Genomic DNA, 17,228 nt, shown 5'->3' with positions numbered 1-17,228 from the left:
TAATTCTATGGAATAATTAATCTTGAAGTGTGTGTGTTTAAATTCTGCAAGTACTTTGTTGATGCATATTTTACATAAACATCTCCATATTTTTATGTGAGTTTTTATTTCTGACATTTTATGCTATATTTATGCTTTTAATCTTTAGGAATGTCTGTAATTGTAAAAAAGCACCATAACTAAAAAATGTATATATTGGTGTTCTAAAAGGACCCAAAAACATACAAAGGTGGGGGACCCAAAGGAATGGAATTATTTTTTGGGGGGTGGGCCTCTTGTAGTACAGTCTTCTCCCACTAGGTTAGTGTTCTAGGAACCCATTGGTGTCAGTGTACCAGCTAGCATTGTTGTGCAAGACTGTGTTCGGCTTCAGTGAATTTTTTTCTTGGAGAATGTTTCAAGCGTTTGCCCATTTCTTGATAGGTGATTTATGAGCTTACCTGCCCACATCATGCTGAACGTTGAGCAATTTTTGACCAAAAACAATGACATGACTCCCATGCCCCACCCTTTGTATTCCCCTGATCTTTCCCTGAGTGACTTGTTTTGTTTCCCTGGATGAAAAACATCCTCAAAAGGAAACGTTTTTGCCAAAATGAAAGAGCTGAAACAAAAAGCAGCACTAAAAGTCATCAAAATTGGCGAGTTCAAAACTGTTGTGAGCGGTGGAAAAAGCATCAAGCATCTCATTAGGTGTATTGCATCAAATGGAGAGTAGTTTGAAGATGACTGCACATTAAACATGTAAGAATAAATACATAATTTCTTATAAATAAATCCTGTTTTTTTGGGTCCCCCCCTTGTAGCTCTGACTTATTTCCTTCTACCAAAGAAATTCTATGAACATATACTCCCAGAGACAAAAATACATCTTAATTTTTATGGTTAGGAGAAATGTATTTTGTGTGTGTGTACATGTCAGGGTCTCATTCTTTTACTCAGGCTGGAGTGCAGTGGGAAGATCACGGCTCACTGTAGCTTCTGCCCTCTAGGCTCAGGCAATCCTTCTGCCTCAGCCTCCTGAATAGCTGGGGTTACAGATACACACCACCAAACCTGTTAACTTTTTGATATTTGTAGAGAGGCATTCTTACTATATTGCCCAGGCTGGTCTCAAACTCCTGGGCTCAAGCAATCCTCCTGCCTTGGCCTTCCAAAGTGCTGGAATTACAGGCATGAGCCACCACGCCTGGTCAGGGAAACTATATTAATTGAACTCCAGAGTGCAAAACCAAAAAATTGGCACCTTCTTGAAATTTTTACACCTCTGGATCTTGTACTTTCTAAAATTTCATTAGAAATGGTTCTCCAGAATGCTCTTTATAGGTGACTCACAAATGACTATTGAATGTTTCATTTAACTTCAGCAATAGACTTCTATTTAATATAGAATGTAATTGCTATACCTTCTCACATGAAGCACTTGTTACTCTTGCTTTCTTAACATTTCAAGGAGAGAAAGTTGTTGAATGAAATATTTAACTATCAGAACAAAGTAGCATACTCATTAAAAGATGAGGAGAAATTCACTCTAGGGTAGATTTATTAATAGCCATATTATTTTTTATGTGTCTCTATCTATATGTTGAACATGAAAAGTAGTTTCTCTTTCCCTCAACCCTATTAAAAAAACTATATCAAATGAAGGAAGTGGCTACCATTGTTTAAACTTTATATGGTAGTTTAAAAAAACTTCATTAATGGAAAATATAATACACTCTTTTTGAAAAGACTCTTAGCTCATAGAAATTTCTTTAAACTATAACATTTTAAAGCTGAAAGAGTTGTTTCTTATTTTATGTCTTCTTTCTCTGTTTCCTTGTCTCCCCCACCCTAATGTAGGAAAAGTGCAAGGAATTTTAACTTGCCCATGTGCAAAGCTGCAGAAACCACAGTGGTAGAGGTAAGAAAAGAGGCTATTTCTGAATTCCTGGTGTTAGTTTTTAAAGTTGATATTATGTATTTGTTTGAGAAAAAAAGTGCAAAAGTTCCATTGTTTTATGGAAGATAAACAAAGATAGCTTTTTTAATTTTGGAATTGGACTGATTCTGTTTAAATATGATAGCTAAAAGTTTTCCATAAGGCCAGTCTCACTAGACTGCTCTTTGGGAATCAAGCTATGAGACCTTTTTGTAAAAGCCCCTTTGGCCCTCCTTGAGTGAAATCCTCAAGATGAGTCTATTTATATATATATAGAATACCCAGAAAATAATATATTACATCAGGAGAAGTCTATTCTCTTACTGTGGTAGATATTGTGAATTCTTTAAGAGAGGAAGGTAAAAAAAAAAAAAAAATTATTGCTTTGGTGTGGTTCCATTGAGAGCAGTTGAATTCAGCACTAACTGACTCTGCTTTGGGCATCTCAGTGTTTGGAAGAGGCTTGAATAATTCTAGAAGCTTCCCAGGGTTATGACTCTGGGGTGGAAATAGGTGGTTATACCAAGACCCTGCCAATTTACTTATACATATTTGAATCTCAAATGATTCTCAATTTGAGGCTTTGAGGAGAATCTTGGAACCAAATTTTCATGGGAGTTTATGGTAGCCTTCCCTTGAGAAGATGTTATAAGACTCTCATTGGGATCTGGAAATAATAATGCATGTTTCTGATTTTTGTCATGATGATGGTGTTGATGTGGCATCTTTTGATTCATCCATGCAAGGCCAAGATTATGTCTGTATAGAGGCAGTCCAGTGTACTTTTGAAACAATCAAATGTTAGAGTTTTGTTCCTCTCATGGAAAGCAAAGTGTATTATTTTTAAAGTGCTGGGGGATATGGTACTTTCAACCCAGGCATGGTGGTTTCTTTTGCAATGGCTTTAGACACTATATTTTATGTATTTAAAATGGATAAAGCTGTTACTCTCTCTATGTGTGATCTGTTTTTATTTTTATTTATCTAATCATCTTGACATGTCCATCGCACACATCTGTAGCGTTACTGAAGAAAGGCCTATAGAATAGCTTAAAATAATCGATAGTTTAACACAGTGTTGACTTTATGTACTGTAAACCTGCCAGAAACCAATATATCTTCCCTGAGTACAGAGGAGCAATATATATTATTCTGGGTAAAGTTCTTTAAAATACTTTTTCTGTTATAATCTGGTTTTTTTTTTTCAGCCAATATCATTTCTTACAACAAGAGCAAAAAATAACTGTAGTTTCCAATAATCATTGTTGGTATTAGAAAAGAGAGGCTCTCTTTTTGTATGAGGAGAGGAAATCCTTTACCTGCGCCTGCAAATATAATAAAGATTGCCTTTCTATGTCCTGGAACAGACGTCACTGATCTATCACAGAACTCTTTCCTGGTAGGCCTAGACATACATTTCAATACAGTGCTGCAGATAGCCACTCTCAATTGACTGCACTGTTCAATATGGTAGACACTAGCCACCTGTGACTTCTAAAATTTAAATTAGACAAAATGGAGATTCCTAAGTCGTATCAGTTCCATTTCAAGCACTCACTAGCTACATGTGGCTAATGGCTGCTGTGTTGGTCAACATAGACAAATATCATCATTGTAGGAAGTCTTATTGAACAGGGATTAGAAGGATCAAGAAGAAATCTCTGTGCCATTCTAGTTTAGGAACATAAACAAAACAGCTATTTGGACAATAGAATTATGTAAGCCTACCCCCTTACTTACTGCTCATAGTAGAAGAGGTCCTCATATCCATACATGAATTCTAAGAACAATGCTCTCAAAAGTGGAAAATAATTTTGAATTGGGGAGGGTCTCTAGATTTGGACGTCTTCTGATATGAACATTTCATTTTTACTTTGTGACTTTTGTATTATTGAGTCTGATGTATACCCTGAACCTTCAGACTCCCTTGTTCTGTGCTATGTTTTGGGCACTCTATAACCTGCATTGACTTCCAGGGTTCTGCGATTCTTCTCTTCTAGCCCTGTCTTGCTTTATTTTTATGGTGGTCCTAGTGGAATGAATGATTATGAGCTGGTTTCTGAAGCATTTAATAGGAATCTTCAGAGATGGCCAATTATCTGCTTATTCTTCTGTGCTAAAATGGTAACAATAATGATAGTTGCTATTTTTTCTTTTCTTTTCTTTTCTTTTTTTTTTTTTTGAGTTGGAGTCACTCTGTAGCCCAGGCTGAAATACAGAGGCGTGATCCCAACTCACCACAGCCTCCACCTTCTTGGTTCAGAAAGTCCTTTTGCCTGAGCCTCCTGAGGAGCTGAGACTACAGGCATGTGCCACCATGTAGACTAATTTTTGACTGTTTTGTAGAGAAGAAGTTTCACTATGTTGTCCAGGCTGAATGCCAGGGCTTAAGTGATCCTCCCACTCAACTTCCCAAAGTGCTAGGATTACAGGTATGAGCCACTGCTCATATTTAATAGTTTCCATTACCATTAATCAAGTATTATGTGTCATTCACTGCTTTATTCTTTATGTGCATTTTTTTTTTAAGTTTCACAATAGTCCTATGAGGTAGGAATCATAGTTATCTTTATTTTACAGATGACTTGAAGGCACAGAGAGATTAAGGCATATACCTAGTGTCACAAAACTAGGTAGAATGAGGATAAAACCACAGAAAAACTGATTCCAGGGTATCTGCTCTTTTCCATTACTTTCTGAAATGTTTCCATATCACCTGTAAATGAGTGCTGTTTCTAACTCTAGAGAGAGATTGAATTTCCAGAGGTAGTCCATTTCAATGATGTTAGAATCAAGCAGATGAGTTTTTATTGCTTTATCTTACCTTCCTTGCCAATTATTCTACGTGTTGTCTCTTTTTTTCTAGTGCCATTAGAGAAGGCTTTGAGAAATACATCATTCTATGATGCATAGTCCTGTGGATTCATTCTGTTCTTCTCTTGGACTCTTGAAGTCTTTTTCTTGTTCATTCTATTGAAAAGCCTCTTTGATCCTTACAACTGTTCACAAATTTCCCTAAATATGATGAATGAATGTTTATTCTAGTACTATCATATCTTAAGCAGTGGGAGTTTTTAACAGTGGCTACACATACATATTTTTGAGTTGGAGTCACTCTGTAGCCCAGGCTGAAGTACAGAGGCATGATCCCAACTTACCACAGCCTCCACCTTCCCTGATAAAATTCACAAGTTTGGGTGAAAATCCAGCCAGGGAATGACTCTTGGGTGTTACGTTACTTATATGTGTGACAAGGAGCAGAAAGAACTGTTGAGTCTTCTGAGGGACACTCATTTGGCTCTTTCTTGTTATCTTGTTAGGCTCTCAATTCTCTGTGAGCCCCTCTCTCAGGCTCCTGTGTACAAATCCTACCATCCTGGGTTTCTCTGGGAAGTGTCCTGTTTTTTCTGCATTTTTTTTTAAGGAGCTTATAAATAGAAAACCTAGGGGGAGGGATGAGAGTGCTTCACTCAGGAGACTGTTGATGCTTTGTCTTCTGCAGGCAGCCTGGCATGCATGTACTGTCAGAAAAGGTCATCTGACTCATCCGCTGTAGCTGCTGAGGGCTGCCTATGACCAAAATAACCTAGGTGGTTGGTTTTCTTTGTGCTTTCAGGCTTGTGCCATGGCTGATGTTATAAGACAGCAGAAGTTTACACAAGGCCTCTTCAACTATTTTAGCTAATTTCAGCTTTCAGTTAAAATAGGTATTTTTATTATCATGTCTTAAAAAATTATTTTTGTTGTATTTATGGTATATTTATATATTTGTCTATCAAAGGATTGTTTATATGATATAGTTGATGCATGCTAGTATTATTTACATGTAGCCCGTGTGGTTTATGAAACATAATAACAAATCAAACACCTGTGAACCCACCTAATATAAGAATTAGAGAGTTACTCATGCTCATTTATTTCTCCCTGCCTTTCCCTTAGAGATATCCATTATCAGGAATATCGTGTTTTTTAGTCTCTTGCTTTAAAAAGTAAATTCTTGGTCATAAGGTATGGACATATGGAAAATTATTTTCCAAAGTGATATCCTAAGACTTCTTGTTATATTTATAAGAGTCAGGCTTTGGGAACTGTGACTTCTGTGTGCTGTATTGATGCCTGGCACACAGCATCTCTTTTTAGGAGATTAACTGGAGAAAACAATCAGGGATACATCTGCCATCTGGCCAGGCAGTTGTGTGTTGTTTCTGGTTGGTAGGTAAGGAAAGGTGAAGACTGTAGTATAACTGATATTATAAATTTTTGTTTTCTAATGTTTATTATTGAGCATAGTGAACATACACAACAGTAACCAAAAGAGTGCAAGGATCCTTTCTGAGCCCAATGCCCAGCTCCAGTGAGTTATTAACCCACAGTCGCTCCTGCCCTATCCACATCCCAATTTCTTGCCTCCTACCTCTTCCCATATTACTTTGAAACAAGATATTATATTGCAATGACATTTTAAGGAAAATTCACAGATACTCAGAAATCCTAGTGCGCCAGGCATTTTTGTAGATTCTGGAGATCTAGCAGCAAAATGGAGAAAAATCTCTGTACTCATGGAGCCTACAATCTCATAGTCTAGCTTGACAATAGATAAAATAAGTGAGAAAATATATAGTATATTAGATGTTGATAAATGTTAAAGAGGAAAAAACAAAGCATAAGCAGGGAAATGAAATGTCAGGGAAATAAATTGAATTTTTAGATAGGTTGGGTAGTAAAAGGGCATATTTTGAGATGACTTCAGAGTAAAGACCTCAAGCAAGTGAAGGAGCTAGATTTGCAACTCACTGAGGGTGGCTCTTTGAGTGGTGGATGGAGTAGCATATGCAGGGAATTGAGGCAAGGGTGCATGTGGTGGGGTTGGGAAGCAGGGATAGCATAGTCTATTTTCTTCAGTGCAGGGCTGTAGACTGTGGAGTCTTAGAGGACAGTAGCTTTTTTGAAAAATGGAATATCTTCTTCTGAGGCTATGTGAAATATTTCTATTTTTAGTGCATTTTATAATAATTCCTAAGAGATAAGGGACTAAATCTGGCATTAAAACTCCGATGTGAATGGAAAATATGATTTTGAGACTGGAGCCCCTTTGTATTTGTGACTCTCTGGTCCTGTTTGGAGAACTTAGCTTTGATAATTTCTCGTGAATTATCTTAGCAGAAATGATCAAACTTATTATTTTACTTTACAATAGAAGGTGAGAACATAGTGCATTTTACTAGGCGACTTTACTGACTTCAATGGATCCAATGAACATTTAATCTCCATTATGCAGGCCAATTAATCTATCAGTGCTTTAGAGACTTTGACTATCTTGCTTCCTGCCTGCTATAGAGAAAATGAAAATGCCTAAGGGATAAACATAATTCCTTTCCTCTTAAGTTTATTTTATTCTTAATCTTTTAATTGCTAATGCCTTATGATATACAGTTTCAAAAGCACCAAAACTCATCAGTTTGTCAAGAGAGAGTAAAAAGAAAAAAATTGGTAGAGGAAAGCATTGAAGCTTCTATCTACATAAGAAAAATAAGTCTAACCATGTTTAAAAACTTCATTAGATGGATCCAGCTTTAAGCACACACATCCATAAATAGGCAACTACTACCCGTGCCTTGTTAGAGTTCATTCACATCTAAACATTTCTGATTGACATGTGGAGACATGATATTCATGAGAAATTGCCTGAAATGTCAGATTTGACATTCGTTGTGTAACGCATAATATGTTAAATGCCCTTCATTTCACTTTAGTTTTTACCTGGTAAAGTGCTCTCTACTTCAGTTAACTGGCAGAATAAGACCAGCAAAAAACAGTTTATCTGAATCCTCTTGAATCTACCCACATGGGTCAGTTGAGTTGAACACGTGACACAAGTTCTTTAAAATAAATGGGAAGAGAGATAATTGTTTGATACAATACCAAAAAAAAGAAAATGCTCCTCCCACCGCCCTTCAAGAGCCTTGAGAACTCCTGGTCCTCAGGCAGAATACTGTCAGCTTTCTAAGTGTTAACTTTTGAGACAGGTGTGGTCAGTGATGGATATTATTCTCACAGGTTGATTTTTAGACCTGTTGACTTATAGAATATCTTCAATTTACATTTTTTTCTTATATTTTTTAGTTATACTATTTTGTTTATGCATTTGGACTTGGGTTTTTTTTTTTTTTAATTGATTGATACTAAACTACTCTGAAACAGATATCTATAATTTCTGTGTCACAAATTTATCCAGGTATAAAATGCTTTAAGAGAAAAGATGATAATGCCTTAACATAACTGCACTAAGTGGTCTGAATGATTCTACTTGTTTCTAAGTATTAAAATATTTAAAGATAATTCATTTATTTTCTTGAATGCTCCTGAAATGCTAGATTAGTTTGAAAATATTTGATGCTAATGAAGATGTATTTAATGAAGACATATTTTAGTTGAGTAGTTAGGCAAAATAACCTCAGTAATAGAACTACTGTTATATCTGTTTTTTTCTACTAAGAAAGCAGTCAATTAAAAAAATATATGAACTTGGTGAATTCCCAGGACTAACTTACTATATTTTTTTGTATGCTCTTGTAGATTACTAAATACAATTCTAAGCTTAATGACCATTTACACGTAGAAGAATAGCAGAATAGAAATACGGTTTATTGATGATAAAAATATATTAAACAAAGTGCTAATCTTGACATTTTATATCCTGTTGCTTGGTAACAATGCTGCAGCTACGCGTGAGAGTTCTATTATCTCAGGTACAATGGACTTCATTGCATTATGGGGTAGAAATACCAATTACAGCAAGTCATTTGTATGCCATTATCCTCACAAAATTCTGGTGCTTTTTTATTGTTAGTGCAGAGATCCTAAAAGAAAAAGTCATTTTAATTATATATTCCACTTTCTTGATGGATTGGTGAATTTTATTCTAGCTATGTTTGGCTTTTTGACTTTGTGTCTATATATAATTTTGAAGCGTCACAAATTTGTGTTTCATCAACCTGTACTATATAAATCTAGGTTTTTAAATGCCATAAATATGTACTTTGTAAGTGATACTTCATTACTTCTTGTTGAACATTTTTTTTCCTTGACCACCTAGGTAGGAGAGAAAAATATCTGGGTGGAATTTTTTGTCTCATGAAAAATAGGACATATTTTCACCCTTCTCTAGTATGGAATTTTCTAACTTTAGTATCTACTTTAGGAGATTAGGAGGAAGCCTGTTGAACTAGTATGATTTGTTTTAAATGAAAGTATGATTCTTGTGTATATAACTATATTTTTTCTCTATGCAATTAGTTAATTACTATTGCTTACAACAAGTGTTGACAAAATACATCTTGTGGCCTGTTTTTGTACTGCCTGAGAGCAAGAATGTTTTTATATTTTGAAAGGGTTACTTTTAAAAAAAGTGTATCACAGTATATAGCCCACAAAGCCTAAAATATTACCTGGCCCTTTTAAAAGGGCAGATCCTTGATTTACAACATAATTTCCCTATCTGTAATTTGAATATTTTTTCTTAAAGGGTCAATTTACTTAAGTGGAAATGAAATAAGACAATAACTGGTTTGAAGAAAATCAGTAAAAAATTAAATAGAATAATATAAATTTGCACAGACATAGTGAAATGACTATACAATTTGGTAGTCCTGCTTTTGGGGCAATCATAGAGGGAGATTTGATATAAGCCATTTGTTTATCCAGCTCTAGTTGCTACAATGAAAACAAAACAAAACAAAACTCAGTGCTCCTGTCAATAAATCTGGCCTGAATGTGTTATAATTATATATCAGCGAACTCATTTTTTTAGCCACATCCTGCCCGATTGACTTATCTCAATTTGAGGGCCAATTTCTTGCATATATAAACACGCAGCCAGGTGAAAGTCAGGACCTTGGGCTGGTGGAGTGGGAACTGCTCCACCTTGACCGGTGTCCGGCATGCGGCTGCAGCTCCTGCTGGCTAGCAGACTTTTTAGAAGCTATGGAAACAATCCAGGGTTGGAGTCATCCTGTGTCCCTGTGGTCTGGGAGGGCCCGATAGCCTGGTTTTGCATCTGTACTCTGCATCTTAGAAACAGGAAGGAAGGAGGAAAGAGTAGAAAGACTATGAGGACGGTAAGGCTGATTTTTCTCAGTTTTCTAAACCGTGGCTTTTAGCTTTTTGTGTTCTTTTGGGTCAGAAACACATCTGGCTATTTCTTATTTGTTGATAAGGTGAAACCTCAGATCAGGCAGTGAGCCAAGTTCGCCATGTGCGTTCCTGTTTCCCACCAGTCCCTTAAGCAGTGGAAAAGGATGGAACCAGCCAAAGTGTCTTCTAGTGATGAATGACCAAAGTCCATTAGCTAGATTCACTTAACTTCCCTTTCTCTTAAGTAAAGGCCCAGAGAACGCCATGCTTCAATGCCGTTTCCACAGTAACACGCATTTGATATGACTTTATGTTCACATAACGCTTTATGCTTTTCAAAGCACTGTCAGGTGCAGTATCTCATTTAATCCTCTCAACACCAGATGAGGCTGGAGGAGAAGCAGTTTTATTGCAGTATTGCAAGTGAGAAAACGGAGACATGGATACATTTCTTAGCATACTTCACTAGGATGCGGCATGTCTTCATGAAAAGGACACTTGGAAGACTTCGTTTAAGTCTTGACTTTCTCTTCTCCATCTGAAACTTACTAGTTGCCACACATTATTGAGGCTATATTTCTGGGATACTTATCAATAAGAATGATGAAACTCTAAAAGCGTAGGTAGGTATGTACATGAGCCTTCATAGGAGCTTAGGTTTTATTTTAGGTATAGTTAAAAGGGTCATGATTTTAGCTTGTGTGATGTGTATAGGATGGATTTTACAGAAACATGAAGGGGTGAGGGGACCAGTGAGGAGATAGTGGTCATGATCCGTTGTAGAGACGGCTGGTGGCTTGGACTTGAGTGGTAATGGGGAGGGGTATGGAAATGAGAGAGAAAGTATTTTAGAAGAGGAATATATCCAATGTGCTTATGCCTTGGATATGGAGTGCTGGAATAGAGGAAAGGTAGAAATTAAAATGACTCCTACACCTGGCTTGAGGAATGGTGTATCACTTACTGAGATGGGGAAAACTGGAAAGAAAAGAATTGTGGGTGGTAGGTGAATGGAATCAGGGCTCCAGGATTAACTGGCTTTTTAGGCATTCAAGTAGTGCTGTTGCAGGTGCAGATGGACATGTATGTGTAGAGCTCAGAGGAGAGGTCTATGAGGGAGTTATACTATTGGGAATAATCCATATATATATTTGATGAGTTAGGGTTATAAAATGGAAAAGATCTCTTAGGGGGAAGGAAGTTCTGGGATTAAGTACTGTGGATTCTCATTATATTTGCTGTGTGTCTATGTGTATATATAGAATCTGAGATTCAGAATCACATCTTTGCTTCTCACTAGCTTTGTGACCTTGGACAAATAACTTGACTTTAGAACCCCAGCTTCTTTATAGCATCTCCTATCTGACTATTTCATGAATCTATTTTTGAGCATCAGTGGAATAAAGTATTTGAATGTGTTTTCTAAGCTTCAAAGTGCTACATTCTCACCTTGATCTCTCCTGCTGCTTTGGTTAATAAACCTCAGATGACTGCTGTTGTTCCCACCGACTCAGTAATGATGATTATTGAACTATACTATGAAGGACAGTTGGCAAGGCACACTCTTCATATCTTTCCTTGTCTTCCAGTGTTCTTGAGATCTAACAAAACGAAAATCCCATATTGCCCCTGATTTCTAAAATCTTAGTGCATTATCAAAGAACTAACCTAAATTGTGTTTTAAAAATATTATCAGCTCTAATTTTCAGTAAATTAGCTGATTTACTGAATTCTATCAAGATAACCTAAATATGTTGATACCTTACATCAAGCAAAAACTATGATGACTTTTAAGAGTATTATTATGGACACCTTGAAGAAAAGAAGTTTCTTATCTGTCAGCTGCAGTTACACTCACTCAAAAATTGATGACCTTTCTCTGCCTTTGTATTTTTGATGGGGCATTAGTCCATGATCTAGTTTATCTCCTTTTTATACTTTAATATCCTGGTTTGGAATAAAAATTAAGATTTTTTCCCTAATAGAACTTGTTCATACTGAAAAACCATGTTGCCATTTACAGAAATGAAAATAAAGAGGTTTCATTGGCTTAAGATTCTGGTGGCTTGAAAGTCTAAGATTGGGCAGCTGCATCTGGTGAGGGCCTCATGTTGCTTCCACTCAAGGCAGAAAGTGGAAGAAGGGTGGGTGTGTGTAAAGAGATCTCATGGAGAGAGAAGAAGCAAGAGCTATTTTACTACATTAGTATGAAGGCAGCATCTGTTATTCTTTTGGGAGTCAAGAAGTCCTCAGGCATTCATTGTGTTCAACTGTGGGCAAACCACTGCCTGTACACATCAGAGGGATTAAAGATCCAAAAATAGATGTTTTCCATATTTAGGATGGAGCAGAGTGTTACATATAAATATATGTAAGAAAGCAGGCATGTTTTCTCTGCTTCCTTATGAAGGTCTTGCTTTATTAAATTTTCATAGAGCTATGCAAAAATATCTATTGTTTTCTGAATAAAATAGTTTCAAACAATTGGGTATTTTTGGAGAAATAATAAAAGACAAAAAACCAAGAATGTCTTAACTGTTAAAATGTAATGGTTTTCTACTCTGTGGTACATTCCATGTAGAAACCAAGACCACTCATGTCCAAGGGCATAGGTCACCTTTTCTCTGATTCAGCTTTTGAAATTTACTGATAATACACAGTGTTTATGCCACTGAGTAACTAAGTGCACATTCAGGTTCTTTGAAGAGAATTCTAATTCCAAATTCCAAGTGAGGAATGTGAATAGCCCTATTGCCTTTTCTGTGGTTTTTGTGAAAAGGATCTGGGTCATTCATTTAAAAAATGTGTTTTAGTTTCCTTAATAATTGCAGAAAAGGATACAAGTTTTGCCTTGTATTATGAAAAAGTTCTGTTCAGTTTAGAATTTTATTTTAAACCTTGGAAAGCTTTGCTGGCATAGACAAAACTCAGGGAAGAAAAATTCATCATTACCAAACTCAGATGAATACAGGTTGACTATAAAAAGCTACAAGATTAAGGCTGTTGAATTTGAAAGTTTTGGTGTAATTTAAATTTCTCTCAGTCTGAGGAATTTACAAAGCTCATTCATTTTGAGAATCAGTTTTTCAGAAGTGGAATTAGACCTTTAGAATAAAGGAATTATTAAGTAGAATTTTAAAGGCAGTTCCGTAGCTCAGCTTCTGCTATAAAAAGAATTTTAGCTGCTGTATTATTTATAGATTTTTTTCAGTAGTTTGGCATCCAAATATGTTTGTACCCAAAATGTTTTCATTTATTTTTTCCTCTTTTTGGTTCAGTTGCTTAACATACAAAGTAGCATTTTATATGTGAATTAATGGGAACTAGATCTTATAAGGAGATAGAAAAATAGAATGGAAAATTTTATTTATGAAATGATTTCCCAGAAAATATGAGGGGCAGTAAAATTGTCCAAGTGGACTCAATACAACTAAGGTATGCCCTACAGAATGTGGTAAACTCTATTACTGATGTTTTCTATAGTGGTGATATCAGTTGAAGAAGTTGTAGCCTAATAATAATGAAAATAACAATAACAGCAACAAGTCCTATTTATACCATGCACTTACTTGCAAAGCACTTTAAGCCATTCATTTTAATAACACAGGGACAAAAAGTTTTATTATCCTTATTTTATAGAGGAAAAAATGAAGATAAGGAAAGGCTTTGAGTTAACAAAAATAATAAGGGGCAGAGTTAAGATCTAAACATTTATTTTTGCCTCCAAAACTTATGTTTTGAAGCAAAAGCAAAGAATGCTTGATATATTTAAAGGTACAATTTACTTTATACTTTGCAGTGTTAACATTTTTATTTAATTTACTACCCCTTTACTGGCAAGGTCATAGACTTTTACTTGACTAATTGAATATTATTATAAATAATATTTACTACCCCTTTACTGGCAAGGTCATAGACTTTTACTTGACTAATTGAATGTTATTATAAAAGTAATACTTTCATAAACACAAAATTAAAAATAATTCAGTAATGTTAACTTTAAAAACTTATAAAATAGAATAATCTTCTAAAAGCTATAAAATGGGAGCCTTCACACTTGGATGTCTCTCCAAATTGAAATGAGTTACATAGCATTATGCAATAATTTGAATTCAAGATATAAATTTTAAAATTCTTTTTTTTTTTCATTTTCTCGGATTCTATTGGTGGAAAAAATTTAGGATTCTATATAATGACTACTAGTATAATTACTACTAGTAATGATTATTATTATTTAAAAAGTAGACACTTTCAATTTCTGGTCCAACGTGCAGAAGTTTGGAAGTTATCACTTCCATCCTCACGGTAACTATAAGGCTGAACAAATAGAAAATAAACAACTCTTTGAAAATTCATCAGAGAACTGAGACCATAGGGCAAATCACTGTCCCTCAAATTGGAGAGACAGACAGGCTAATATGGAGAATCACAATTTAACAGAAGCAGAAGTTTAGCAGCAGAAATCTCCATGAGAACCAGTACTGGGGTAGGAAAACCCAAACTGTAATTGATTAATTGGTGGGAGCTTATGTGGGCAAGTTTGAGAGTTAAAAACTCCAGAGTAGTCCAGTCTTAAGAGGGGGCCCCCATACTTTGGGGGGTTTTGCTTCTAGGATCCCTATCAGACTTTCACAGAGAGTATCAGAGAAAAGTTTTTTCTGTGCTTCTGTCATGGAAAGGGGGAAAAATGCCTGCTTTGAAATATGCCCAGAGCATTCTCTTTTTCTTGACAAGGCCTGACCTCAAATGAGATGAAGAATAGCAGTGTTCTAAGGGACAAGAAGGAGAAGTGGGAATTCTAAATTATAAGGTATTTGTACCACCCATGAAGTGATATAGTGTTATCTGAAAGAGAACTTGGATTAGTTATAACTGTGTATTGCAAACCCAAGTTAAAAAAGGTAAGAAATGCATAATTGGTATGTTAAGATAGGAGAAAAATCATATAAAAACTAGAGGAGGCAGAAAAAAGTGGAAGGCAAAAAAGCGAATCAAAGAACAAGAACAATGCAGAGAAGATAGTGACAAGTATGGTAGATATTAATCCAGCCAAATAAATATTTTTCCTAATATTACTGGCCTAAGTGTACCTATTAAAAGACAGACTCAAAGTAATAAAAAACAAGACCCAGCTATCTGTTGTATATTCAGAAACTGGAGACACAGGTAGATTAAAAGTAAAAGAATGTAGAAAGATATATTATTTTAACACCAGGTAAAAGAAAGCTGGAATAGTTAGTTAATTTCAGACAGAGCAAGGAAAATTATTAGGGATAAAGAGGGGATATTACACAGTGGTAAAGATGTCAGTTCTCACTAAGACACTATTCTTAATTTGTGTGCTGTGGCAGTTGGTTCTTGTTTATATATATTTTTTCTCCCATATAGAGAACTAACTTCACTATGCACATGCAAAATACCATCACTTGTAGCCCCCTGTCATCTCCAATAGGATTATGGGTCCTAGCTCTTCAAGCATTAGTTTCAATCATTTCTGTTTGTTTTTCCTGCAGTTACTAAATCTGTGTCACCTCAGAGTTTTTTTTTTTTTACCTTTTTAGTTCTCAGTTCCTAATTTAATTTTTTTCCATTGAAGTAACAAAAAAATTAACTCAAAACGGAGCATAGACCTAAGTGTAAGGTATAAAACATAAAACTCTTAGGAAATAATAGAGGAGAAAATCTAGGTGACCTAGTGTTTGGCATTGCCTTTTTAGATATAACACCAAAAGCATGATCCATGAAATAAAATAGTTGATAATTTGGACTTCATTAACGTTCAAAACTTCTGCTCTGTGAAAGACCCAGTACAGAGAATGAATTGAGAAGCCAGAGACTGGGAGAAAATTGTTAGTGAAACATATAACTGGTATCTGAAATATACAAAAACTATTAAACTCAACAGTAAGAAAATAAGTAATCCAGTCATAAAATGGGCAAAATATCTGAACAGGTACTTCACCAGAGAAAATATACAAATGGAAAACAAGCATATGGAAAGATGCTCAACATCATATGTCATGAGGGAGTTGCAAATTATAACAAGATACCACTATACACCTGTTAGAATGGCTAATCTTTAGAACACCAATGGTACCAATTGCTGATGAGGTTGTGAAGCAACAGGAACTCTCTTCATTGCTAGTAGGAATGCAAAATGGTATAGGTTCTTTGAAAGACAGTTTGGTGTTTTCTTAAAAAACTAAGCATACTCTTACAAATAATCCAGCAATCTGCTTCTTGCAATTAAACACTCTTTTTGTTAAAAACACTTCCTAAAAGATTTTAATAAATTGAACTGGGAGCATGGCTCACCCTGTAATCCTGGCAGTTTGGGAGGTGGAGGTGAGAGGATTGCATGAGCCCAGGAATTCAACATCAGCCTGGGCAACTTGGTGAAACTTCATCTCTATAATCAATTAAAAATTTAGCTGGGCATGGTGGCGTGCACCTGTGTTTCCAGCTACTTGGGAGGCTGAGATAGAAGGATCTTCTGAGCCCAGTAGATTGAGACTGTGGTGATCATGAGCCTGTCACTGCACTCCTACCTGGGTGACAGAGTGAGACCCTTACTCAAAATAAAAAGATTAGTAAATTGCCTGTTTTTGTTTCCATGTAGAATATATGGTAGGCTTGTTTTTGCTCTGAATCTGAGTCATTGTTGAATTTGATATTTTATTATACTTATTCCAAATATCTAAGAACCACTTTATTGGTACTGTGTACTGATTTTCATCAAGCAGTTATATTTTGTTCTTTAAATAGGTGATTGCATGTGGGTCTATGTGTAGATAAAACAATACATTTGGGAAATGGGCAGTGGGATTGAAGTTCATTTCAGTTGCACACTGCATCAAGTTCCTAGCTTACCAAAACCACAGATTGTCCCTGTCAGAGTTGCTTGGGAATATAGTAAAAAGCAGGGATGTTAGGTCCACAAATGTTATAGATTTGCTACACAAGACACAATGATTGTCTTGGATCATTTTACAATCTAATTGATGAGATAGGGCTAACTTGAAATTAGAAGTTGTATATGGAACAGTGAGTGCTCCATTTAATGATAAAGATAGTAATTGCTATGGAATCCTTATGGCTGTTGGCTGTTAGTTTGTAGCACTGACTCCATAGGACCCCTCTTTCTTTCTTTTTTTTTTTTTTTTTTTTTGGTTTG

General features: G+C 35.6%; 1 protein-coding gene across 1 annotated transcript in view; it reads left to right on the top strand.

The window, feature by feature from the left end:
- The window catches only part of OXCT1 (3-oxoacid CoA-transferase 1), a 159,271-nt gene that overhangs the window by 43,284 nt on the left and 98,759 nt on the right, over positions 1-17,228 (top strand). Inside the window, exon 8 of the mRNA XM_008051085.2 lies at positions 1,843-1,903. Within this exon, the coding sequence (XP_008049276.1) occupies positions 1,843-1,903 (61 nt within the window). The remainder of the gene's footprint in view (positions 1-1,842; positions 1,904-17,228) is intronic.

This window comes from Carlito syrichta, unplaced genomic scaffold (genome assembly GCF_000164805.1).
Source record: "Carlito syrichta isolate Samal-C Ts95f unplaced genomic scaffold, Tarsius_syrichta-2.0.1 Scaffold160356, whole genome shotgun sequence".
Classification (NCBI taxonomy): Eukaryota; Metazoa; Chordata; class Mammalia; order Primates; family Tarsiidae; genus Carlito; species Carlito syrichta.
The sequence above is the reverse complement of the archived record's forward strand: the minus strand, read 5'-3'. Positions and strand labels throughout refer to the sequence as shown.